Raw genomic sequence first — 21,015 nt, forward strand, 5'->3', positions numbered from 1 at the left:
CCTAGTGCCATCGGAACCGTCCAACAGAAAAACTACGTCCTTTTTGGGTGTTGTGTAGTCAGCTATGGGAAAAAAACAAAACACAGCTTCAACAACACAAAGTCATTTTGACAATGTTCATACACGTTCAGAATTTCAAACTGTTCATTCACTATCTAAGCTGTTGGTGATCATCCCACTGCCCACAACTACTCAGCAATTTCAAATATAGACAAAAAGCCACAGAGCGAAAATTTTTGCAATGCACCTACCGGTAACACTTGGTGACGTTGTAGCAATGGGTATTGCAACCGTCTCTACGGAGTCCAGCAACTGCTCTTGGACATTTGGAAGCTCACTAAAGTCAGACACAGATATAGCATACTTGGGGTCATTTGAAATTCTCTGCAATTCCCCGCTATCAGACCCCCTCGATCCTATTCCGAAGGTCAAGACTCCAATTTCCTTCAGAGAGGATGCTGCTGCGTCAACATTGTCATATGACCTTCCCCCGCTAAGCAAAATCAGCACTTGCGGCACACCCTCCAGTCGTCTGCTGCCAGAAGAGGCAGTAAAGACATTGTCTTTGACGTGTTGAAGAGCTGCCCCTGTGTTGAGGGGCCTGCCCCCTTTGTGTCTCAGACCTCTCACACTGTCTAAAACGTCTTCCTTCGTTGTGTAGGCATTTAAATGGAAATGGACCTCTGGGTCTCGACTGAACTGCACCACAGAAACTCGGTCTCTGTTTTCCGCTATGTTTAATTTCTCCACTACTCTTTGTACAAAGTCACGCATTGCTGGGAAAGAACTCCTCGTGCCATCTGAACCGTCAAGCAGAAAAACGACGTCCTTTCTGGGTATGGTGTAATCAGCTAAGGGAAAAAAGCATCATTAACACAAAGCTATTTCCTTAACATTCAAAAATCTTTTGTCATTTTGACAATGTTCATACACCTTCTGAACTTCACACTGTTCATTAACTATTTAAGCTGTTGGTAATTGTCCCACAGCCCACAACTACTCAGCGATTTCAAATCTAGACAGAAAAGGCACAGCACGTAAATGTTTGTCATGCACATACCAGTTGGTGACGTTGGAGCAATGGGTACTGCAACCGTGTGTACGGAGGCCAGCAACTGCTCTTGGACATTTGGAAGCTCACTAAAGTCAGACACAGATATAGCATACTTGGGGTCATTTGAAATTCTCTGCAATTCCCCGCTATCAGACCCCCTCGATCCTATTCCGAAGGTCAAGACTCCAATTTCCTTCAGAGAGGATGCTGCTGCGTCAACATTGTCATATGACCTTCCCCCGCTAAGCAAAATCAGCACTTGCGGCACACCCTCCAGTCGTCTGCTGCCAGAAGAGGCAGTAAAGACATTGTCTTTGACGTGTTGAAGAGCTGCCCCTGTGTTGAGGGGCCTGCCCCCTTTGTGTCTCAGACCTCTCACACTGTCTAAAACGTCTTCCTTTGTTGTGTAGGCATTTAAATGGAAATGGACCTCTGGGTCTCGACTGAACTGCACCACAGAAACTCGGTCTCTGTTTTCCGCTATGTTTAATTTCTCCACTACTCTTTGTACAAAGTCACGCATTGCTGGGAAAGAACTCCTCGTGCCATCTGAACCGTCAAGCAGAAAAACGACGTCCTTTCTGGGCATGGTGTAATCAGCTAAGGGAAAAAAGCATCATTAACACAAAGCTATTTCCTTAACATTCAAAAATCTTTTGTCATTTTGACAATGTTCATACACCTTCTGAACTTCACACTGTTCATTAACTATTTAAGCTGTTGGTAATTGTCCCACAGCCCACAACTACTCAGCGATTTCAAATCTAGACAGAAAAGGCACAGCACGTAAATGTTTGTCATGCACATACCAGTTGGTGACGTTGTAGCAATGGGTACTGCAACCGTGTGTACGGAGGCCAGCAACTGCTCTTGGACATTTGGAAGCTCACTAAAGTCAGACACAGATATAGCATACTTGGGGTCATTTGAAATTCTCTGCAATTCCCCGCTATCAGAGCCCCTCGATCCTATTCCGAAGGTCAAGACTCCAATTTCCTTCAGAGAGGATGCTGCTGCGTCAACATTGTCATATGACCTTCCCCCACTTAGGAGAATCAATATTTGAGGCACACCCTCCAGTCTTCTGCTGCCAGAGGAGGCAGTAAAGACATTGTCTTTGACGTGTTGAAGAGCTGCCCCTGTGTTGAGGGGCCTGCCCCCTTTGTGTCTCAGACCTCTCACACTGTCTAAAACGTCTTCCTTCGTTGTGTAGGCATTTAAATGGAAATGGACCTCTGGGTCTCGACTGAACTGCACCACAGAAACTCGGTCTCTGTTTTCCGCTATGTTTAATTTCTCCACTACTCTTTGTACAAAGTCACGCATTGCTGGGAAAGAACTCCTCGTGCCATCTGAACCGTCCAACAGAAAAACTACGTCCTTTTTGGGTGTTGTGTAGTCAGCTATGGGAAAAAAACAAAACACAGCTTCAACAACACAAAGTAATTTTGACAATGTTCATACACGTTTAGAATTTCACACTGTTCATTCACTATCTAAGCTGATGGTGATCATCCAACTGCCCACAACTACTAAGCGATTTCAAATGTAGACGAAAAGCCACAGAGCGAAAATTTTTACGATGCACATACCGGTAACAGTTGGTGACGTTGGAGGGATGGGTACTGCAACTGTCTGTACAGAGGCCAGCAGCTGCTCTTGGACATTTGGAAGCTCACTGAAGTCGGATATGGATATAACATAATTGGGGTCATTTGAAATTCTCTGCAATTCTCTACGATCAGAGCCCCTCGATCCTATCCCAAAGGTCAAGACTCCAATTTCTTTCAGAGAGGATGCTGCTGCATCAACATTGTCATATGACCTTCCCCCGCTAAGCAAAATCAGCACTTGTGGCACACCCTCCAGTCGTCTGCTGCCAGAAGAGGTGGTAAAGACATTGTCTTTGACTTGCTGAAGAGCTGCCCCTGTGTTGAGGGGCCTCCCCCCTTTGTGTCTCAGACCTCTTATACTGTCTAAAACGTCTTGCTTCGTTGTGTAGGCATTTAAATGGAAATGGACCTCTGGGTCTCGACTGTACTGCACCACAGAAACTCGGTCTCCGTTTTCCTTAATGTTTAATTTCTCCACTACTCTCTGCACAAAGTCACGCATTGCTGGGAAAGAATTCATAGTGCCATCCGATCCATCCAGCAGGAAGACAATGTCTCTCTTTGGTTTATGACTCTCAGCTAAGAAACAATCATTTATTGACAAGAAAAATGTATAAGAAAAACTGTATGGTACTGTTTATTACTGTTTAATTAATTTGTTTGTTTTAAAACACATTACCATTAAAAACTTGGAAATTTCTAAACTTTTTATCTTACTATTATGCTTACCCAACAAGACTTTTTCTCTGTTAGTAGGATCTGGTTTCATTGCTTCCAGTAATTGTGCCTGGATATTTGGTAATTCACTGAATTCAGCAAATGACAGCACTTGATTTTCAGATGATATTTTGTGCAGTTCTTCAGAGTCTGAGTCCTTTGCTCCAATTCCAAATATTATTACTCCATGTTCTTTGAGAGAAGAGGCTGCCTCTGAAATGTTGTCCCTTGATCTTCCATTAGTCAGCAGAATTAATATTTGAGGAATGCCTTCTTTTTGCCTACTCCCTGAAGAACTTGTAAATATATCATCCTTCACATATCGAAGGGCAGATCCTGTGTTAAGAGGCCTCCCACCTTTATGGCTTAACACCTTAACACGATTCAATACATCATCTTTTCTTATGAATGAATTTAGATAAAAATTTGCAACAGCTACATTGCTGTACTGAATTATTGATATTCTGTCCATATCAATTCCCACATTGAGATTTGTGATAACGTTGTACAGAAAATTACGTATTTCTTGAAATCCTCTTCTTGTACTGTCAGAACCATCCACAAGAAAGGCAATATCCCTTTTAAATCCTGTGCATAGAATTGCAATAATTTTAGGATTACAGTCAATAATTTCTATCCAATTGTGTTTTGAATTAGTTTAGAAAATGAATGTATAGATTACCTATAGAACCGTACATTAAATGATTCTCTAGCTAAGTTGGTAGAAAATTGCATTAGCAGTGCAAAGGTTGTATTCACAGGGAACCAACATATTAAAAAAAGATGATACCCTTGAAAGCTCTATAGATCACTTGGATTAAAGGTGTTCTGTGATGTGACATGTAGACAAAATTTTTTTTGTTTGAGTCTGTAATGCCTTAGAAGCTTCCTAAAAGCCTCTCTCAGATAGCTCTATTAGGGTGGGGGATTTTAAACAAGTGGTTTTGCACCTATTTGGCTCCCCCTACTGGCTTAACTTGCAATCTCATTACTGATTGGCTGACTTTGCTGCCACTCAAAAAATGTAGCCAATTATTTTAAAGTGGAGGGGCAGTTAGATGCCTGTGATGTCATAAGCATCAGTTTTTCAGATTGGGCCGTTTTCTGGCTAACATTTCTAAAAGAGGAATTTCTATGAGACTGAGATCTTTAGCAGCTCTTGCACTTTTTGTATGTTTGTGAATGCGGGTAGACAACCATTATTCAACAAAGACAAAGTAAAAATGGTTTTTCATTCTCTGTCCCCTTTAAAGCATCTGCTAAATGCACCAAAATAAACTTGATGTTCTTAAACACCATATTTCTGAAATTTTGCTGACATATCAATAGACATTTTTTTCCAGGAAATACAGTTAATTTAACCATGCATTTTTTTATAATTCTTACCATCAACTTCTTTTGTGGTGTCTTCTTCGTGTGTCACTCCTGTAAGCTTTGACCTGAGACTTTGGTGGATATTTTTTAAGTCTTTAAAATCAGGAACAGCAAAAGCATAATCTGTACTTGTGGAAATGGCATCCATTTCAATGGGATCTGTCAGCCTTGACCCAATGGCAAAAATGACTACCCCAAGAACCTTGAGCGTGTTAGCTGGCCCACGTGGAGAGTCTCTTGATCTGCCACCAGCCACAAGCACAAGCATTTGACCAACGCCATCTTTTCCTCTTGAGGAGAAAATATTGTCTCTAACAAATTGTAGAGCCCTGCCAATATATTGTGGCCTTCCCCCTTTTGGTTTAAGTTTTCTTATAGCATCTGCAACCTCTGGAGTCGATGAATACTTACTGAGATTAAAGTTTATTTCTGCAGTATTACTGAACTGCACAACAGCAATTTGATCTTTTCCTGGACCAACATCAAACATTTCTGCCAAACTGGCTACAAAATCTCGTATAGCTGTGAATCTGTGACTAGCATCATCAGATCCATCAATAAGAAACACAATATTTCTTTTTTCCTTTGAAGTCTTTACTAAAATAAATAAAAGCATAATGAAAGATGGGCATTAATTGGTTGTTGTTACCAGTAGTGTCCCAAACACTGGTCAGAATTGCAAGCAGTAGCTAATAGAAAAATAAAAAAGTAATAATATAAAACAGTAAGACAAATATCACTTATAACAGCTCTTACCCATTGGTGTTGGAAACTGCTCAGGAATTTCATTATCACTTGTCAAAACAGAATCAAGTCTTTGGAAAATGCTATCAATTGAAGTAAAGTCAGAAACAAAGAAAGCATATGCTGGTGTAAAAGACACTGTCTGTAACTCAAGTGTGTCAGCATTTCTTGTGCCAATGGTAAAGACTTTAATGTTGCTTTTTCTTAATTCTTGTGAAATGGTTCTGACATCATCATTGGATCTACCACCACTAATTAGATACAGAATCTGAGCTGCACCCTCTTGATGCCTGCCTCCAGATGAGGGTGTAAATATATTTTCTTTAATAAACTGCAAAGCAGCTCCAGTGTTTAGTGGCCTTCCACTTTTGTGCCTCATGGAACGTATTGAATTCAGCACCTCATTTTTAGTTGAGTAAGAGCTGAGATAAAAATTTGCTGTAGAATCCCAACTGTACTGGACAACAGCCACCCTATCTTGGTCTTCATCCACATATAGACTTTCAACCACTCTCTGCATAAAATTGCGAATTGCCTCAAAACCATTTCTAGAATCATCAGATCCATCAATAAGAAATGCAACATCTCTTTTGACAGATTCTGTAACAAAAATGGCATGTCAAGGATTATCACGATGAAAGATTTACCTCCTTTTGTTTATTCATAATTAATAACACTATGCATTAGTGTTAACATTACTAGGTTAGGAACATATACATCCTATATTTCCTAGTTCATGCTACCAAATAGTATGTTGTACACTGCTTTCAACCACTGCATGCACAATACATTATAAAATGATTTTCTCTTACCAGAGACCCGAAATCTCATTGTTGGCGGCTGTTGGTAAGATAGCCCTTTTATTAATGGTAAAATATTTTTTTGAACTTCATGAATGTTTTCAAAGTCAGAAATAAAAAAGTAATTTGGTTGATGGGATATTGTTTGTAACTCAAGCGTATCAGCATTTGTGGTACCAATACTTAAGGAAATGACACCAGTGTCTCTCAAAGCTTTAGCTGGACCACGAATATCATCTCTAGACCTCCCAGAACTCATCAGAATTAGAACCTGAGGCACACCTTCCGCCTGTCTACTTCCTGCATCAGCAGTAAACAAGTTGTCCTTAACATACTGTAAAGCTGCCCCTGTGTGACGCAGCTTTCCTCCTTTATGACTTAGGCGTTTCACATGGTTTAAAACATCATCTAAGGATGAATGGGCATTCAGCTTGAAATCAACAGCTGTGTCATCACTGTACTGGACCACTGAAACACGATCTTTATCTGGTGCTACGTTCAGTTGCTGAACCAGGGTCTGTACAAAGTTTTGCACTTCTGAGAAACTTTCACTTGTGTCATCAGAGCCATCAATTAAAAAAACAATATCTCTCTTTCCGGTATCTGCTGCAACATACAGTATATATATATATATACACATGGTTATTTCATTTCGCTTCTGAAAACACCCTAATTTCAGACATATTATATTTAAGGCATAACTCCAAACATTCAAAATGGGAAATGTAATTCTTACCTGTTGTTGGTTGAAGCCTCCTAGGCTGACGAGGAACTCTTTTTACATATGATACAAGTTTTTGCTCGATGGTTTGAAGGTCATCAAATTGGGGGACAATAAGGGTGTGATCAGGAGTATATGATATGGTCTGCAGCTGAATAGCATCTGCATTTTGAGTGCCTATACTAAACGGGACTATATGGTTCTGTTTCAGGGCAGCAGCAGGTGCTCTAACATCATCTTGAGACCTTCCTCCAGTAAGAATGACAAGAATCTGAGGAACCCCCTCGTTTATTCTGCTCCCAGAGGAGGCAACAAACATGTTTTTTATAAAGTCAAGAGCTCCTCCTATGTTAAGGGGACTTCCTCCCAGGTGTTGTAGGCTCTCAATTGAACTTAAAATGTCTTGCTTTGTGCCATATGTGTTCAAATCAAATTGGATGCTTGGCTTTGTGCTGTACTGGACCACGGACACTCTGTCTGTGCTCGGTCCAATATTAAGTTTGTCAACCACTCTTTTAACAAACTGACATATTTGTTTAAATGCATCCCTAGTATCATCAGACCCATCCAGGAGAAAGACAATGTCTCTTTGTGCTGCATCTAATTCCACTGGGATAAAAATTGAATGGATTCATAAAATATTTACTTTTGTGAAATACACAAAAAATGTCATAAACACAAAATTAATGTTACTGTCTGAAGCACTATTTGCTATGCAACTATATGACTATGAAATTCAAATATAAACAAAGAAACATATGCTTTCTGTTTTTAAGAAGAAAAAAACATATTCTTCATTATGAAGGAATTGTATTGTGTATTTTTATGTTCAAAGAGTAAGATCAATCACGCAACAAGAACAGAAAAAGCAAAGAACAAGAAGTTTTCAATTGATGAAATACCAACAATGATTGAGAAATCATTGGCCCAAACAAGAGCTTAAAGCGGAAATGGAATCTTCACAAGCGCAGAGACTCTTCCATGGTTAAGAGGATCTATGGACAGTCATGAAAGTTCTCTGAATCAGCAAAAGATGAACAGCGCATGAAAATAATAACTATTCAAGGACAAAGGCCATTATTTGTCAGTCTTTACCAACAGCAAGAAAGCTGAATCAAAAAAATGGCCTTATGGTTAGGCAAGCAATTTAGTGAAAGGAGATTTTCCATCATGTTTCATATCCAAATTATCAAAGTCAAATAAAGAAGCATGAATTTGAGAAAAACGCCCAGCAAGTGTGGTTATTCTTACCGATGATAGTAGGGGGTTCTATTTCCATTTTGGATTTGATAAAGGAGAGGATATCAGGCTGTATGAGTAAAAGTTCATTAATGTCTGGAAGGTTAAAAAGAAATCTAGCAGAAAATGCTATGCTTTGAAGCTCAGCCTCTACAGCATTCTTTAATCCAATTGCAATGGACAGAACTCCAAAATTTTTGAGATCTTCAGCAGGACCTGCCACATCATCACGGGACTCTCCACCAGTCATGATAATCAATATCTGAGGGACTCCTAGTTGATGTCTACTTCCAAAGGCAGCGGTAAAAACATGGTCTCTGACATACTGTAGGGCTGCCCCGGTATTTAGGGTTTGTCCACCTTTTGCTGTGAGGCCATTAACGGCATAAATTACAGCCTTCTTACTTGTGTAAGTATTAAGTAGGAAATGGGCCAAAGCATCTTCACTGTACTGTATTACAGCAACTCGAACAATATCCTGGTCAATGTCAAGAACATCTACCATCCGCCGAATAAATTCACGGATGACAAGGAGTCCGTTTTTGGAGTCATCAGAGCCATCAAGAAGAAAAACTATATCCCGTTTGTTAATTCCTGTATCAAGCAAGTTTCCAAGAAAAAAGAAAAAGGATATTGGAATACATCTTTCTCATTCAATTTACAAATTGAATTGTAAAGACTTTCAATGTGTACAAGAGCCAAAACATGTTTCAAAGTGTCTGAAAAGAAATGTGCAAGCAAAGCAAAGAATGTAAGTGAAATTGACCCTTCAAATATAACTTTGTGGGTCTGAATGTGAATAGTGTTGAAAACACGAAAGCACCTGCGAGTCCATTGTAGTTCATAAACTTCCATGGAATGAACATCTTTTATGTACAAAAGATGTCAACTGAAGACATGGAAGAAATGCAAGAAGACAGAAAGATAAGAAAATATATTCAGTCATTTCAGTGAAATACAGTATTAAACACAGTAGAAAGGTACACTATACCTCTAAAGCAATAAAAAATACCCGAACTTAAACAGAATTAGCTTACTTTTTAATAATTTTATAATTAAAAAATCTTACCAGTTGATTCTGGAACTCCTGTGATTGAAATTTCTTCAAATTGTTTGGAGTTCTTAATAGCAGAAACTAGTTGTGGCTCAATTAAATTGAGGTCATCAAATCTACTAAGATATGCAAATTGGGATTGGAATGACACTGCTTTCAGCTCATCTGAATCTGCATTTTCTATACCAATGCTTATTATCATTATTTCAAGATCTTTTATGTCCATGGCAGGTTCTATTACGTCATCGCTAGATGGTGTGCTACTCAATAATATTAGGATTTGAGGAATATCTTGAAGCCGTCTACTCCCAGAAGAGGAAGTGAAAACCTGGTGCCTCACAAACTGGATGGCTGTCCCAGTGTTGGCATCTTTTCCACCTTTGTGTTTTAGCAACTTTATTGCATTTAGAACCTCCATCTTTGTTGAGTATGTTTTAAGATAAAACTCAACCTGTGGATTGTCACTGTACTGAACCACAGATACTCTGTATTTGCTCTCCTCTACATTGAGTTTCCCAACAACTCTTTGGAGAAAATCACACATTGCATGGAATCCATTTCTAGTACCATCAGACCCATCCAACAGGAATACAACATCTTTTGCTACGTCTTTGTCATCAGCTATGACACAGTACACAGTATATACATGAGAAATATATAGAAACAGAAAGAAGCACAGCCACAAAAAATGAAGAGACAGCATAAAAGTACACTGCTGCCTGTGCAAGCAGATCAACCACAGCAAAATTAAAAGCTAATTGTTCTTACCTGCCTCTAGAACGACCTCTAGTTCTGCCTTTGGAAGAGTCACATAGTTCTGGATTCTTTCATTAACAGTGCTGAGCTGGCTGAATTCATCCACTTTGAAAGCAAATGCTGGATTGTGCGATATGGCCTCAATCTGTTTCCGGTCTGCATTTTTCACTCCGACACCGAAGGGTACAACTCCCTCAGTCTTTAGAGCAACTGCAGGTTCCCTGACGCTGTCTCTTGATCTTCCCCCAGTCAGAACAATCAAAAACTGGGGGACGTTTTGGGCTGCTCGACTCCCGCGTTCTGGTGTTAAGATGCTGTTTTTCATGAAGGTCAGGGCAGTACCAGTATTCAAACTTCTGCCACCAGCCAGACTAAGTCCACTTACAGCTCTCAACACTTCATCTTTGGTTTGATAAGTGTTCAGGTAGAAGTTAGGGGTTGGTCTCTCACTATGCTGGACCACAGCGACTCGTACTTTATCAATGCCAATGTCAAGAGGCGCAATGACTTTGGAAATGAAGTCACGGATATGGTTAAAGTCCCCTCTGACATCATCAGAGCCGTCAATCAGGAATGCAACATCTCTTTCACCACCAGGAGTAGGAGTTTCAATCAAAAAATGGAAAATTACAAAATAATGAATGATCTGCAAGCATAAAGCCTATGAATTAAAACTTAAAGCACATGAAAATGTTTTTGGTTTTGTGGTTACAGATGACCAATATCTATATTCTTTTTGCTGGTATATGACTGGAAAATCCTAATCCCCTAATTTGAGTAAAATTTTTATTTTTTATTAAAAAGTGGAAAATTACTTTGTGCATCTTTAATAATTAAACTGAATGACTATAAATGTAACACCTGCTGTCTTTGATGATTTTTCTGAGATGCTTTAGCTTACCTGTATCTGTAATAATTGTATCAGTCTCTCCAACGACAGTGATCAGAGGTGTCATTATTTCCTCAACCACGCTTGACAATTCTCTAAAACTTCCTCTGAAGTATGCCAAATTTTCTACGAAAGCAACTGTTTTCAGGAAACTCTCTTCCACTTGGCCAGCTCCAACAGCGAAAGTCAAAACTCCAGCTAGAGCTACACGGTCTGCAATTCTCTTGACCTCATCTCGTGAAGGACCTCCTGTCAGCAGCACAAGTACCTGCTGGATCCCCTGCCCCCTACGAGACCCAGCTGATGACTGGAAATGGTTATTTAGGGCATATTCTAGAGCGGCACCTGTGTTTAATGAACGTCCCCCCATTAGACGTAGTTGAGCAACGCTAGAAAGCACATCCTGTTTGGTGTTGTGAGTGTTAAAATAAAACTCTGTACGCTGTCCCTCAGCAAACTGCATTAGGGCGATGCGTACACGCTCAGGTCGTACGTCTAGTTGGTTTACCACACCAGTGATAAAGTCTCGAACAAATGGTAGGTTGGCATTTCCAACATAACTGGATCCATCCACCACGAAGAGAATGTCCCGGACAACTTTTTGGGTCTCAATTGTAGTGACCTCCACAATTGGGTCTGAAAGTTTGAGACCATAGTTTTGTTAAAAAAGGCATATAAAGGGCATTATGTAATTGACATATATCTTTAATATTCTTTAATAATCAAAGATGTAATAATCAAAAAATGTCAAAGATTGAAAGTAAAGTTAAATCAATGATTAAACTCATTGTTACCTGTTGGAGTCTCTATCACAACAACACCAGATAATGTAGTGAGAAGGGAAATGATTTCTTTGGGATCACGAAACATTTTTTTGGAATCCTTGTTTATAAAAGCCAGACGTTCATCAAAAGCTATTTGTTTGAGCTCAGCCTCATCAGCGGCTCGAAAGCCTGCAGCCAAAGTCAGTACACCCATCTGACGAAGTTCCTCAGCTGGCTGCTGGACACTGTCTTTAGATTTTTTACTAGTCACTAGCAACACAAGCTGTGGCACTCCTTGTTGAATGCGGCTCCCACTCCCAGCTGTAAACATGTCGGTCCTTATGAAATTTAGGGCAGCACCAATGTTGACATCAGTGGCAGGTCTGGGTTTTATTCTGGTAAGGGCAGAGATTAGGGATTCTTTTGAACTGAATGAGTTGAGGTTGATCTCCATCTTTGGGGTAGTGCCAAACATTGCTACTCCAATCTGAACCTTATCGGGGCCAATTGGCATGGTGGCAATAAACTTTCTGATGAATTCTCGCGCAGCATTGACAATGGTGGAACCCATGCTACTGTCAATGAGGAAAACTATATCTCTTGGTCCAACGGCCGAAGCTAAAAAAAAGAGAAATGTGTTAAATGGTTCTGCATTTAAAGGGATACTTCACCGATTTAGCATTCAGCTTTGTATCTGTAGAAACCCGGCAGTATTACTGAATGACCATGTTTCCCTCCACCATTTCCCCCTGAGAGGAGAGATATCTGCATTTTGGTTCTGCAAAAAAGTCCTCCGATGATGTAATATGACGATTTTTGCATCATCGGAGGACTTTTTTGCAGAACCAAAATGCAGATATCTCTCCTCTCAGGGGGAAATGATGGAGGGAAACATGGTCATTCAGTAATACTGCCGGGTTTCTACAGATACAAAGCTGAATGCTAAATCGGTGAAGTATCCCTTTAAGAATCAAAATCATGTTATGGAACTGTTCATCTTTGTTTTTTTTTTTAATAAAATCTCAATTTAGATTGAAAAGATTTACAGGTATAATTGCCAACAACAATATAAAATCTTAGAATTATGCAAAAATATTCAGATAATTCTGTAAGTAAACATTTGCATCTAAACATGTTTACCAATATAATTTCTAATTGTTTAAATTAAACATTTAGGGGCGGTTTCCCAGACAGGTCTTATCCTAGTCCCAGACTAAAATCCATGTTTGAGGTGCCTTAATTTTAAAACATCTTGCACTGACATATCTTAACATATATCAGTGCCATTATTTTGTCCCAGGATGCACACCAGTACTGGTTTTTGTAAGGTATGCTTGTAAAAAAATTACAACCCAATTTAACCAAAGCCTGGATTAATCTAAACCATGTCTGTGAAACCGCCCCTTAAACATATGGGGGCAGTTTCCCAGACAGGGCTTAGATTAGTCTAGCGCTAGACCTTAGTTATATCAAGACATTTAAGCTGTCTTTACAAACATACATTAAGCAAAACAATACTGGTATGCATCTTTAGGCAAAACAATGGCAGCTCAAACTTTAGCTCAATGGCAGCTTTAGTCTGTGAAACCACCCCAATAAGCCTTTATTTATATTAATGCATTTGGCAGACACTTTTATTTACGTGTCTTACAGTGTGTTTAATCTATACTTTTTTTACATTGTATTTACTATTTACTTCACTTTTGATTTTTAACTCTTTCCTCGCCGTTGACGAGTTATATCGTCAATTAAGAGAAAACATTTGGATGAAAAAACATGTTCCTGATGAGTTTCCTGATGGGCTCTTACCCAATTTATTAAAAAAATGAAAAAATTATTAGTTAATTTTACACTTCGTGCATGTTTTGATAATCATTCTGAATCTGCTCTCTGACAATATTCCTTCACAATAATGGCATGATTTCAGGGGTTTGCTCGAAATTTTTTATTTTTTAAGAAAATTACCCACATTTAAGAGATTATAAACAGAGAAAAAAATAAAGATTTGGTCCCGTTTTGTTTGTTTGTTTGCATTTTCTAAAACTTTTGTGAAAATCACAAAAAAATGTTGGTGGCCAACTTTTCAAAAAAAAAGGCTGGAGGGGAATGAGTTAAAATGTATAAGTAAATGCTGGGATTGACACTAAGATTAATAAATACTGTAGAACCATTGCTAATTGTTAGTTATTAACAAATACTACCTTATACTAAAGTGTTTTTAAAACACCAACAACAGACAACTTGGGATGATACATACATGTTTTCTTTTTCAACTTCCACTTAATAAAAAGTTTTGTTTTCTTTATAAAAAACATGTTTATGGTGCTAATCTACTGATTATTGGATCCTGCTCCTCGGTTTTCTTTTGAATCCACCAATCTGTAATTACATACCTTCTATGACCTCTGTTTCAATCACAATGGTGCGCTGGGCGACCCCAATTATGTTTTGAAGCATCTGGTTACCCACATTTGCCAGCGCTCTGACATCAGGTGCAGACAGAACAAAACTTCTGTCTGTAGCAATAGCTTCCAATTGGGCAGCATCAGAACCACCTACAGCAATGCCAAAGGTGAACACGTTGGCCTGCTTTAGGTCCTTATCGCCCTGACTGACATCATCACTGGACTGACCAGCACTGATCACCACCAGTGTCTGTGGCACCCCTTCCTCCGCCCTTCCCCCTGCTTCTGGACCCAACAGACTGTTTGTCACCTCTTCCAAGGCTGCCCCGAGATTTGCATTAATACCGCCAGCGTACTCAATTTCCCGGATAGAACCAAGAATGCCCTCTTTGTTGTTGTGGCTATTTAGATAGAACTGAATCTCAGGGTCTTCAGCGTAAAGTATAACGGCTACGCGGATTGCGTCCAGGCCCACGGCAAGCCCCTCTATCACTTGGACAGCCATATTGCGGATGTAGGGAAAGTTGTCAGCTCCAACGTTATCTGATCCGTCAATTAAGAGCACAAGGTCGACTGGCCCAGGGGCTTTGAGAGGAGAAATGGAGAGAGGATAGAGAGACAAAACATAATGCAAAACGTGTGGGTTAAAATAGGGTAAGGAGGCAGGGAAGGGGGGGGTGCAAGCATACACAATTATCATGGATAATTACAATCCATTATAAAACACAACACAAAAACAATATACTACATGTCTGCTGAACCAAGAAAGATGCTTGCTTCTGCATGTAATACTCATAAAAAATTGTGAAGAATTAGTCAAGTTTTTTTTTGTATCTGTAATATGCGTATTTGGCCAACTGTCATCTTCTTGTGTTCAGTCAGGTCATGCAGACTCATGTTACAGTATTCAGTGGTAACAGCACCAGTAATGACCCCTCTGCCTCATCTTTGGACATGCAATATGCACAGAACAAATATAAGGTTATGTCAATACAGAGAATGAATCTGGCATTTATCATTTATTTATGTGTAATGCTCTTGTGCATAAACATTACAAAGATGAGAACATACAGGTTCATCACTGTATTGATTTTGGTGGGACATTTTTTTATGGTTACACAGTGAAAACAGTCAGAACACAAACACATAAGACATTGAGCTCTCAAGACACAAGCCGTGTTGGGTGGTTAGCCATCATCAGTAGTTGCTGATGATCTCTAATGTCTTAAAGATTAATTAATGTCACTTTCATCATTCATATTTTAAAGAATGATTTCTTCTGTAACTTATCTAATTTAAAGAATAAAACTGTAATAAAGAAATTGATGGATAGATGAATGAATGGATCATGGTGAGACAGAAAGATAACTGGAGAGAAGTTGATGGTTGTGAACTTGGGTGTGTTATAATTTATTCTTACTGATCTAGTATGTCTTATCTTGTTGAGAAAATAGAGGAAGTCACAACATGCAGCAAATATGATTTGGTGATGAAACTAGTGATGTTAACAGTGCGGGGAATAGTTAATTGGGTTATTTCTGGATCAGTTTTGCATGGATTACCCTTGGTCAATATAAACTGGCTGTGACCGTTCCTGATGCTGACAGTAGCTCTCGAGTCCCATCAGGATTAATGATGAAAACATAAAATTCAGTTATTTGTTGAATGTTTTTAATCATAAAGAGTTTAATGGATCTTAAAGAACACTGGTATGTTTAATTTGTCAATGAATGGCTTCACAGTATTGAAATCAGTAACCAGCTGTGTTTGATGCATCAAGTTTCCCATTTCTCAAATTTTCTTTTCACCATCACAGATGTGCCATCTCACACCAAAGTGACCAGCACTGATGTGATAAGTGTCTTGTAAAATCACCATTTACGCTGCTTTTTTAACCTAGCATAAAAAATAACCTAAATGTTTAATAATAGCGCTTGGCAAATAAAGTATGACCTCATTTATGTTTTTTTTCCTTTCTTTTATATTCACTCTGTATTGGAAGTGTTTCGAATAAATTGTTGCTTGCACTCACTCTAAAAATGGCTGGGTTATTTTTAATCCATAATTGGTAAATATTGGACAGAACACACTGCTGAGTTAAAATTGACCCAATGCTGGGTTGTTTTAACCCAACTGCTCAGTTATTATGGGTCATGTTTAACCCACCATGGGGTACTTTTTAACCCAGCACGTGTTCTGTCCAATATTTACCCATTATGGGTTAAAAATAACCCAGCCACTTTTAAGTGTTGCCACCAATACCGAAAAATATACAGGGATTAAACTTACCATCCTGAGCTTCAAGATTTGGGAATAGGCCAAAAACCATCACACCCACAAGGGCGCATAGTGCTACCCTCCGCTTCCACATTGTCCACATTGGAATGGACAGCTGAAAAAAGACAAAAGTATTTTAAATTTTGTGGAAATGCACAGTTTACTTAATACACCCCTGGACCACACAAGGCCTTTATTTGACCCTTCTGTGGAGAAACTAACTTTATACACTTTAAAATTTTTTAGCTAATTCAATTTGAACTACAAAGCAAAGATACATTTTTAAAAATCAATACCTATACCTGTAGTTGTTTACGTAATTGTATTTGTTTTCATCTTAACTTTCTCACATTCTCTGAAGGCCACAAAACGGTTTACATTTATTTTTAGGAGGAGAGGAAAGCTTTGGCAGAACATTGAGATTTGTGACCTGTTTCCACGCCATGCACCAAATCCAGACAGCTGTTAGATTTCAGGAGTTCAAAATGATTTGTTCCCACATCAACATTTCTAACTTGCCAGCTAAAACCACTGTGTGCAGAGTACTGGACATAAACAAAAATGCATTGCAAAAGAACATTGAAGGACAGGAGCAAGAAAACAAAATATCACCTACTGAGCTCATAATGGGTGTGAAAGGGTCTATTGTAAAACTGTGTGTAAAGGAAAATACTGTTCCTACCATCACAGCAGGCTCAAGAGTTAAACTAGGAAGCCTTGAGTCACAGTACAAATTATTCTAAATTAGTTTTGGTGGTAGGTTGCCATGTTACCATACTAGCGAATATTAAAATCTTGGGGGTTCTTACATATTTGTTTTAAGAGACAACGTTGCCAGAATACTTGATTTGTGTCATTACTGTTAAATAAAACGTAAGTTATGGCCTCCATAAAAGCTCCCCTTGATTTATGACAAGCAAAACCATCCGTAAAATCTTATTTATTGGCCAAAGTCAAACAATCTAGACACATTTTAGTGGGTATCCAATAAAACATGTCTTTAAGTCATACTTTTAATTGTAAATAGATTTACTAATTTAATAAATATTTAAAATTTATCAAGATTTGATAAAAGGCATTGAGAAAATAAGTAAAAGATAAGTGGGTTTCAGATATCTTTAAAGGGACACCTGCTATTGAAAGTTACCAAGGGGACTAGTTTCAGGTGCTGCGTAATATCATTGCGCCTCCTGCAGCCATGTTACGACAGCAAAGTCCTTGATTATTATGCCAGAATGAGAGTATAGTTCCTAGCCATATCGGCCTAGAAAATCGCAACTTTTAATTTTCCATCGTCTTAGTAAACAATGTAACTACAAAAGAGTCAAGTTTTAAATAGGAAAAATATCCAAACTCTTTGGTTATTTTTGAGCACGATGCTAAATGGTCTAATCAGATTCAATGGATTATGCTAAGCTATGCTAGAAGTGGTAACACCAGACCTGGAGATCAACTGAATGGATTCCAAAACTGTAAAAATCAAATGTTTCACTCTAGGGGAGCTGGAAAATGAGCCTATTTTCAAAAAAGTGGAGTATCCCTTTGAATTATACATCTGGCAAATGCCAAAGTGACTTACAAGATATTTTATAAGCCAGTCTGTGTTTTCTGGAGAAAAACATGTCATTTGCGCTGCTAACAATCTACCAACTAAGCTATAGGAACACAGAGATGGATTTGTTTTTGAATGAAAAAACTTGAAATGAGCTGTGCATAGAACAAGCACAATTAACCTAATACTACCTAAAGAATGAACAAAATTATTATTATTATTTTGGATTATTTTCACTACGTTGACTTTGATATTGTCTACCCAGGAGCAAAAATAATAGAATAAAAAAATTGAACAGATTGATACACCAAGTGGGAAAAGTAAGGTCCTTAACCTTAACACAAGATAACTTTATCAATAAAATTAGTAAAAGTAGTAAAATAAAGAATTTTAATTTTACTGGCATAAGTGGAAAGGCTTGCAAATAAATCAACATAACAAAGTTGCTTAGTCTTTTTTGTCCCATTCCACTATTTCTTTACACAGACATTTAATTGGTCTATAAACAAAATTATCAGCCAACCATTAGAGTCATAAACCAATAACAATAATGATAATGAGTTTTTTCTTTTTACTCTCTTTGTAGATGCTTTTTTCTTCTTTTCTTTTAAAAGCTTTTAACTTGATGAACACTAATTCCTTGTTGGGTGTAACTAGTTACTAAGTAATTATTTATAATTACAATTTAATAAGGGATACACTTATTTTTCCCAGGAATTTCATTACAGTTACTGCTGATTTACTGGAACTAAATGCTGTGTATATGGACTGTAAAACAATTATATACAATACAATAATGGATTTAAGATCAAAATTTAAAGTCTAACATTAAAATGCATGTTTTTTATGTATCCTTCTCACTTTAAATATTTTGGTGAGTAATAAATATAATGAGTGTAGTTTCCAGTTCTCACTATAAACTGGTTGGTTATTAGCATTAATAATATTAATGAGATACTGGCTGTTTGTTAATAAAAATCACATATTAATGCCTGTTTCTGCAAAACTATATTCTTTATCCTTAATCGAGGCAAAAGTAGTTAATAGTGAGAACTGGACCTTAACAAGTGTGACCAGAATAATTGATCTAATTTTATATGATTTTTTTCAAGCTATTTCAAGCCTATCTTTGTATCATTTACTACAGTAAATAGGACATAGAAAGTAATTAGTAAAACATAATTAAATACTTTTTGGAGACTTTTTGGAAATGTGTACAGTAATCTAATCACATAATTATATATTGTTGTATATATATATATTGTATATATACATTGCATTAGTGTACTATTATATACATAGCATAATCTATCCACCTGAACTCAGTCCGAAAAACCCAACAAGTTTTACAAGGCATCTCAACACTGTCCTCTAGTGATATTAGTGGGGAAAAGCTCTTCTCCGTGTCTGTCTTTCTCAAAGCTGCCTCAACATGGGAAACCCAAGGCCCCAGAAGGTTATGTGTGATGTCACTTGACCAGTATTACAGGACACAAAAGTTTCAGGATTGTGAAGAAAAGGCTTATTGGAAATAATGGTAATGTAAAGTCTCGCATGAATAGGCTCTCTCAGAATGGTGGACTGAAGTCACCCAACAATGTTTAATTCATTCACAGTACATACAGATATGGTGATTGTAGTTGCGCTGCTCATACAAAATATGGATGTATATGTCCAGTACGTCTGAGAATGAACTGCGCTGTATCTGAGGTTCTGGTATTTGCAAGGGCCCACATCTGGTTCTGCTTCGCCTAAGTTTAATGTCTAAGCTCTAACTCTCCCAGCACTCTTTGTCCATCTGGCAGTGACTGTGGAAAAAGTGTTTCACATCACCCACTCTTTACAGTGCTGGGCAGGTGGTGTGATTTGAATATAGGGTACAGTGGTAGAAAAGTGCATGATTAAACTGGAGCTTCCAGGTTTGTTCTGCGTCTTGCTTCTGTTTAAACAAACCATTTATATCCAGTGTTGGATATCATCTTAATCAAAACAAAGTGCTGCGCAACTTCCCAACCAGATTGTTAGGATGATTAACATCTTCTTAAAAAACATGCATGTTACACCTTTAACAAACGCTTTTAAAATCAAAAATCACATACTGTGGCTAAAAACAAACACTTGATCACAAACTATAACGGGAAAGCTTTCTGCAGAAGTTTGGGTGGATAGAGCCCCTCCTTATATATCCCTCTTATCAGAGCACTTTGCCCATTCTCCAACTCCTCTTCCTGTGCTGCAACTAAAAATCCATTCCCTTTCTCAAAGCACAGGAATTTGCCATACCCTGTCTATTCTTTACAACAAAACCATAATTATGATGCAAAACCGCTTATGCATTGAACAAACAATACAAACACACCAAGATTTACAGTGGAGAAAAGGGTGTGTGCGGGATGCTTTAGTAAAATGCATTTTTAACATTTTTATAATGCATTTATCAAACCACACTAAAAAACACACCATCCGGTACCATTGCACTCATGCACAAATGCTCATTTTACAAATGCATCTTGCATTAAGAAAATGAAAAAAAATCTTACCTCTGGAATACAGAATTCCGAGTGCTGCTTTTCTACGGTATCTCAAATATCTGCAAAAAGACAACTTTTAGGTCATTATCTTCCTGGTATTCCCCTCAGTGAACTGTGCTGGGTGGGTCAGGCAAGGATGATGCTAATTAACTCGGGTCCTGGAGACGCTGGTTAGTTTAACTGACTGCGTGCTCTCCAGAGGAGCAGTGCCACTTACTTCAGCCTGGGACAAAACACACAACTCCAAGACTCCTGGAGAAAAGCCATCTAAATTTTTCCACGCCTCCCACTTTCCTCTGAAGGGAAGAGAGAAGAAGAAACACAAGGAGAGAAAAAAGAGTCAGAAATGAGAAACAGATACAAGGCCGTATTTGGTATGACTGTTCCTTATAGGGAAGGTGATGTACGCCCCTTTGTATCCTTGGCTACACTGAAGAAAACATCACAAACACAGTAATAGATTCACTTTTTTGAAAGTTTCTTAAAGGTGACTGTTAAGAGCATAACATTTATTAAATTCACATT

The 21,015-nt window shown here is 38.2% G+C and overlaps 1 protein-coding gene across 1 annotated transcript; it reads right to left on the reverse strand.

The window, feature by feature from the left end:
* Positions 1 to 260: 260 nt before the first annotated feature.
* On the reverse strand, positions 261 to 20,809 carry LOC129452327 (collagen alpha-3(VI) chain-like). The gene is made up of 16 exons (XM_073854790.1): positions 20,500 to 20,809; positions 16,420 to 16,522; positions 14,119 to 14,715; positions 11,756 to 12,343; positions 10,974 to 11,597; positions 10,819 to 10,822; positions 10,085 to 10,677; positions 9,332 to 9,937; positions 8,275 to 8,856; positions 7,039 to 7,632; positions 6,315 to 6,908; positions 5,515 to 6,102; positions 4,771 to 5,355; positions 3,397 to 3,972; positions 2,647 to 3,246; positions 261 to 2,457 (listed from the first exon to the last, which is right to left on the reverse strand). Exons 2-16 carry the CDS (start codon positions 16,508 to 16,510, stop codon positions 1,763 to 1,765), a joined length of 7,917 nt encoding a protein of 2,638 aa, XP_073710891.1. The 5' UTR covers positions 16,511 to 16,522; positions 20,500 to 20,809; the 3' UTR covers positions 261 to 1,762.
* Between the last annotated feature and the right edge of the window lie 206 nt (positions 20,810 to 21,015).

Source organism: Misgurnus anguillicaudatus, chromosome 17 (assembly GCF_027580225.2).
Source record: "Misgurnus anguillicaudatus chromosome 17, ASM2758022v2, whole genome shotgun sequence".
NCBI lineage: Eukaryota > Metazoa > Chordata > Actinopteri > Cypriniformes > Cobitidae > Misgurnus > Misgurnus anguillicaudatus.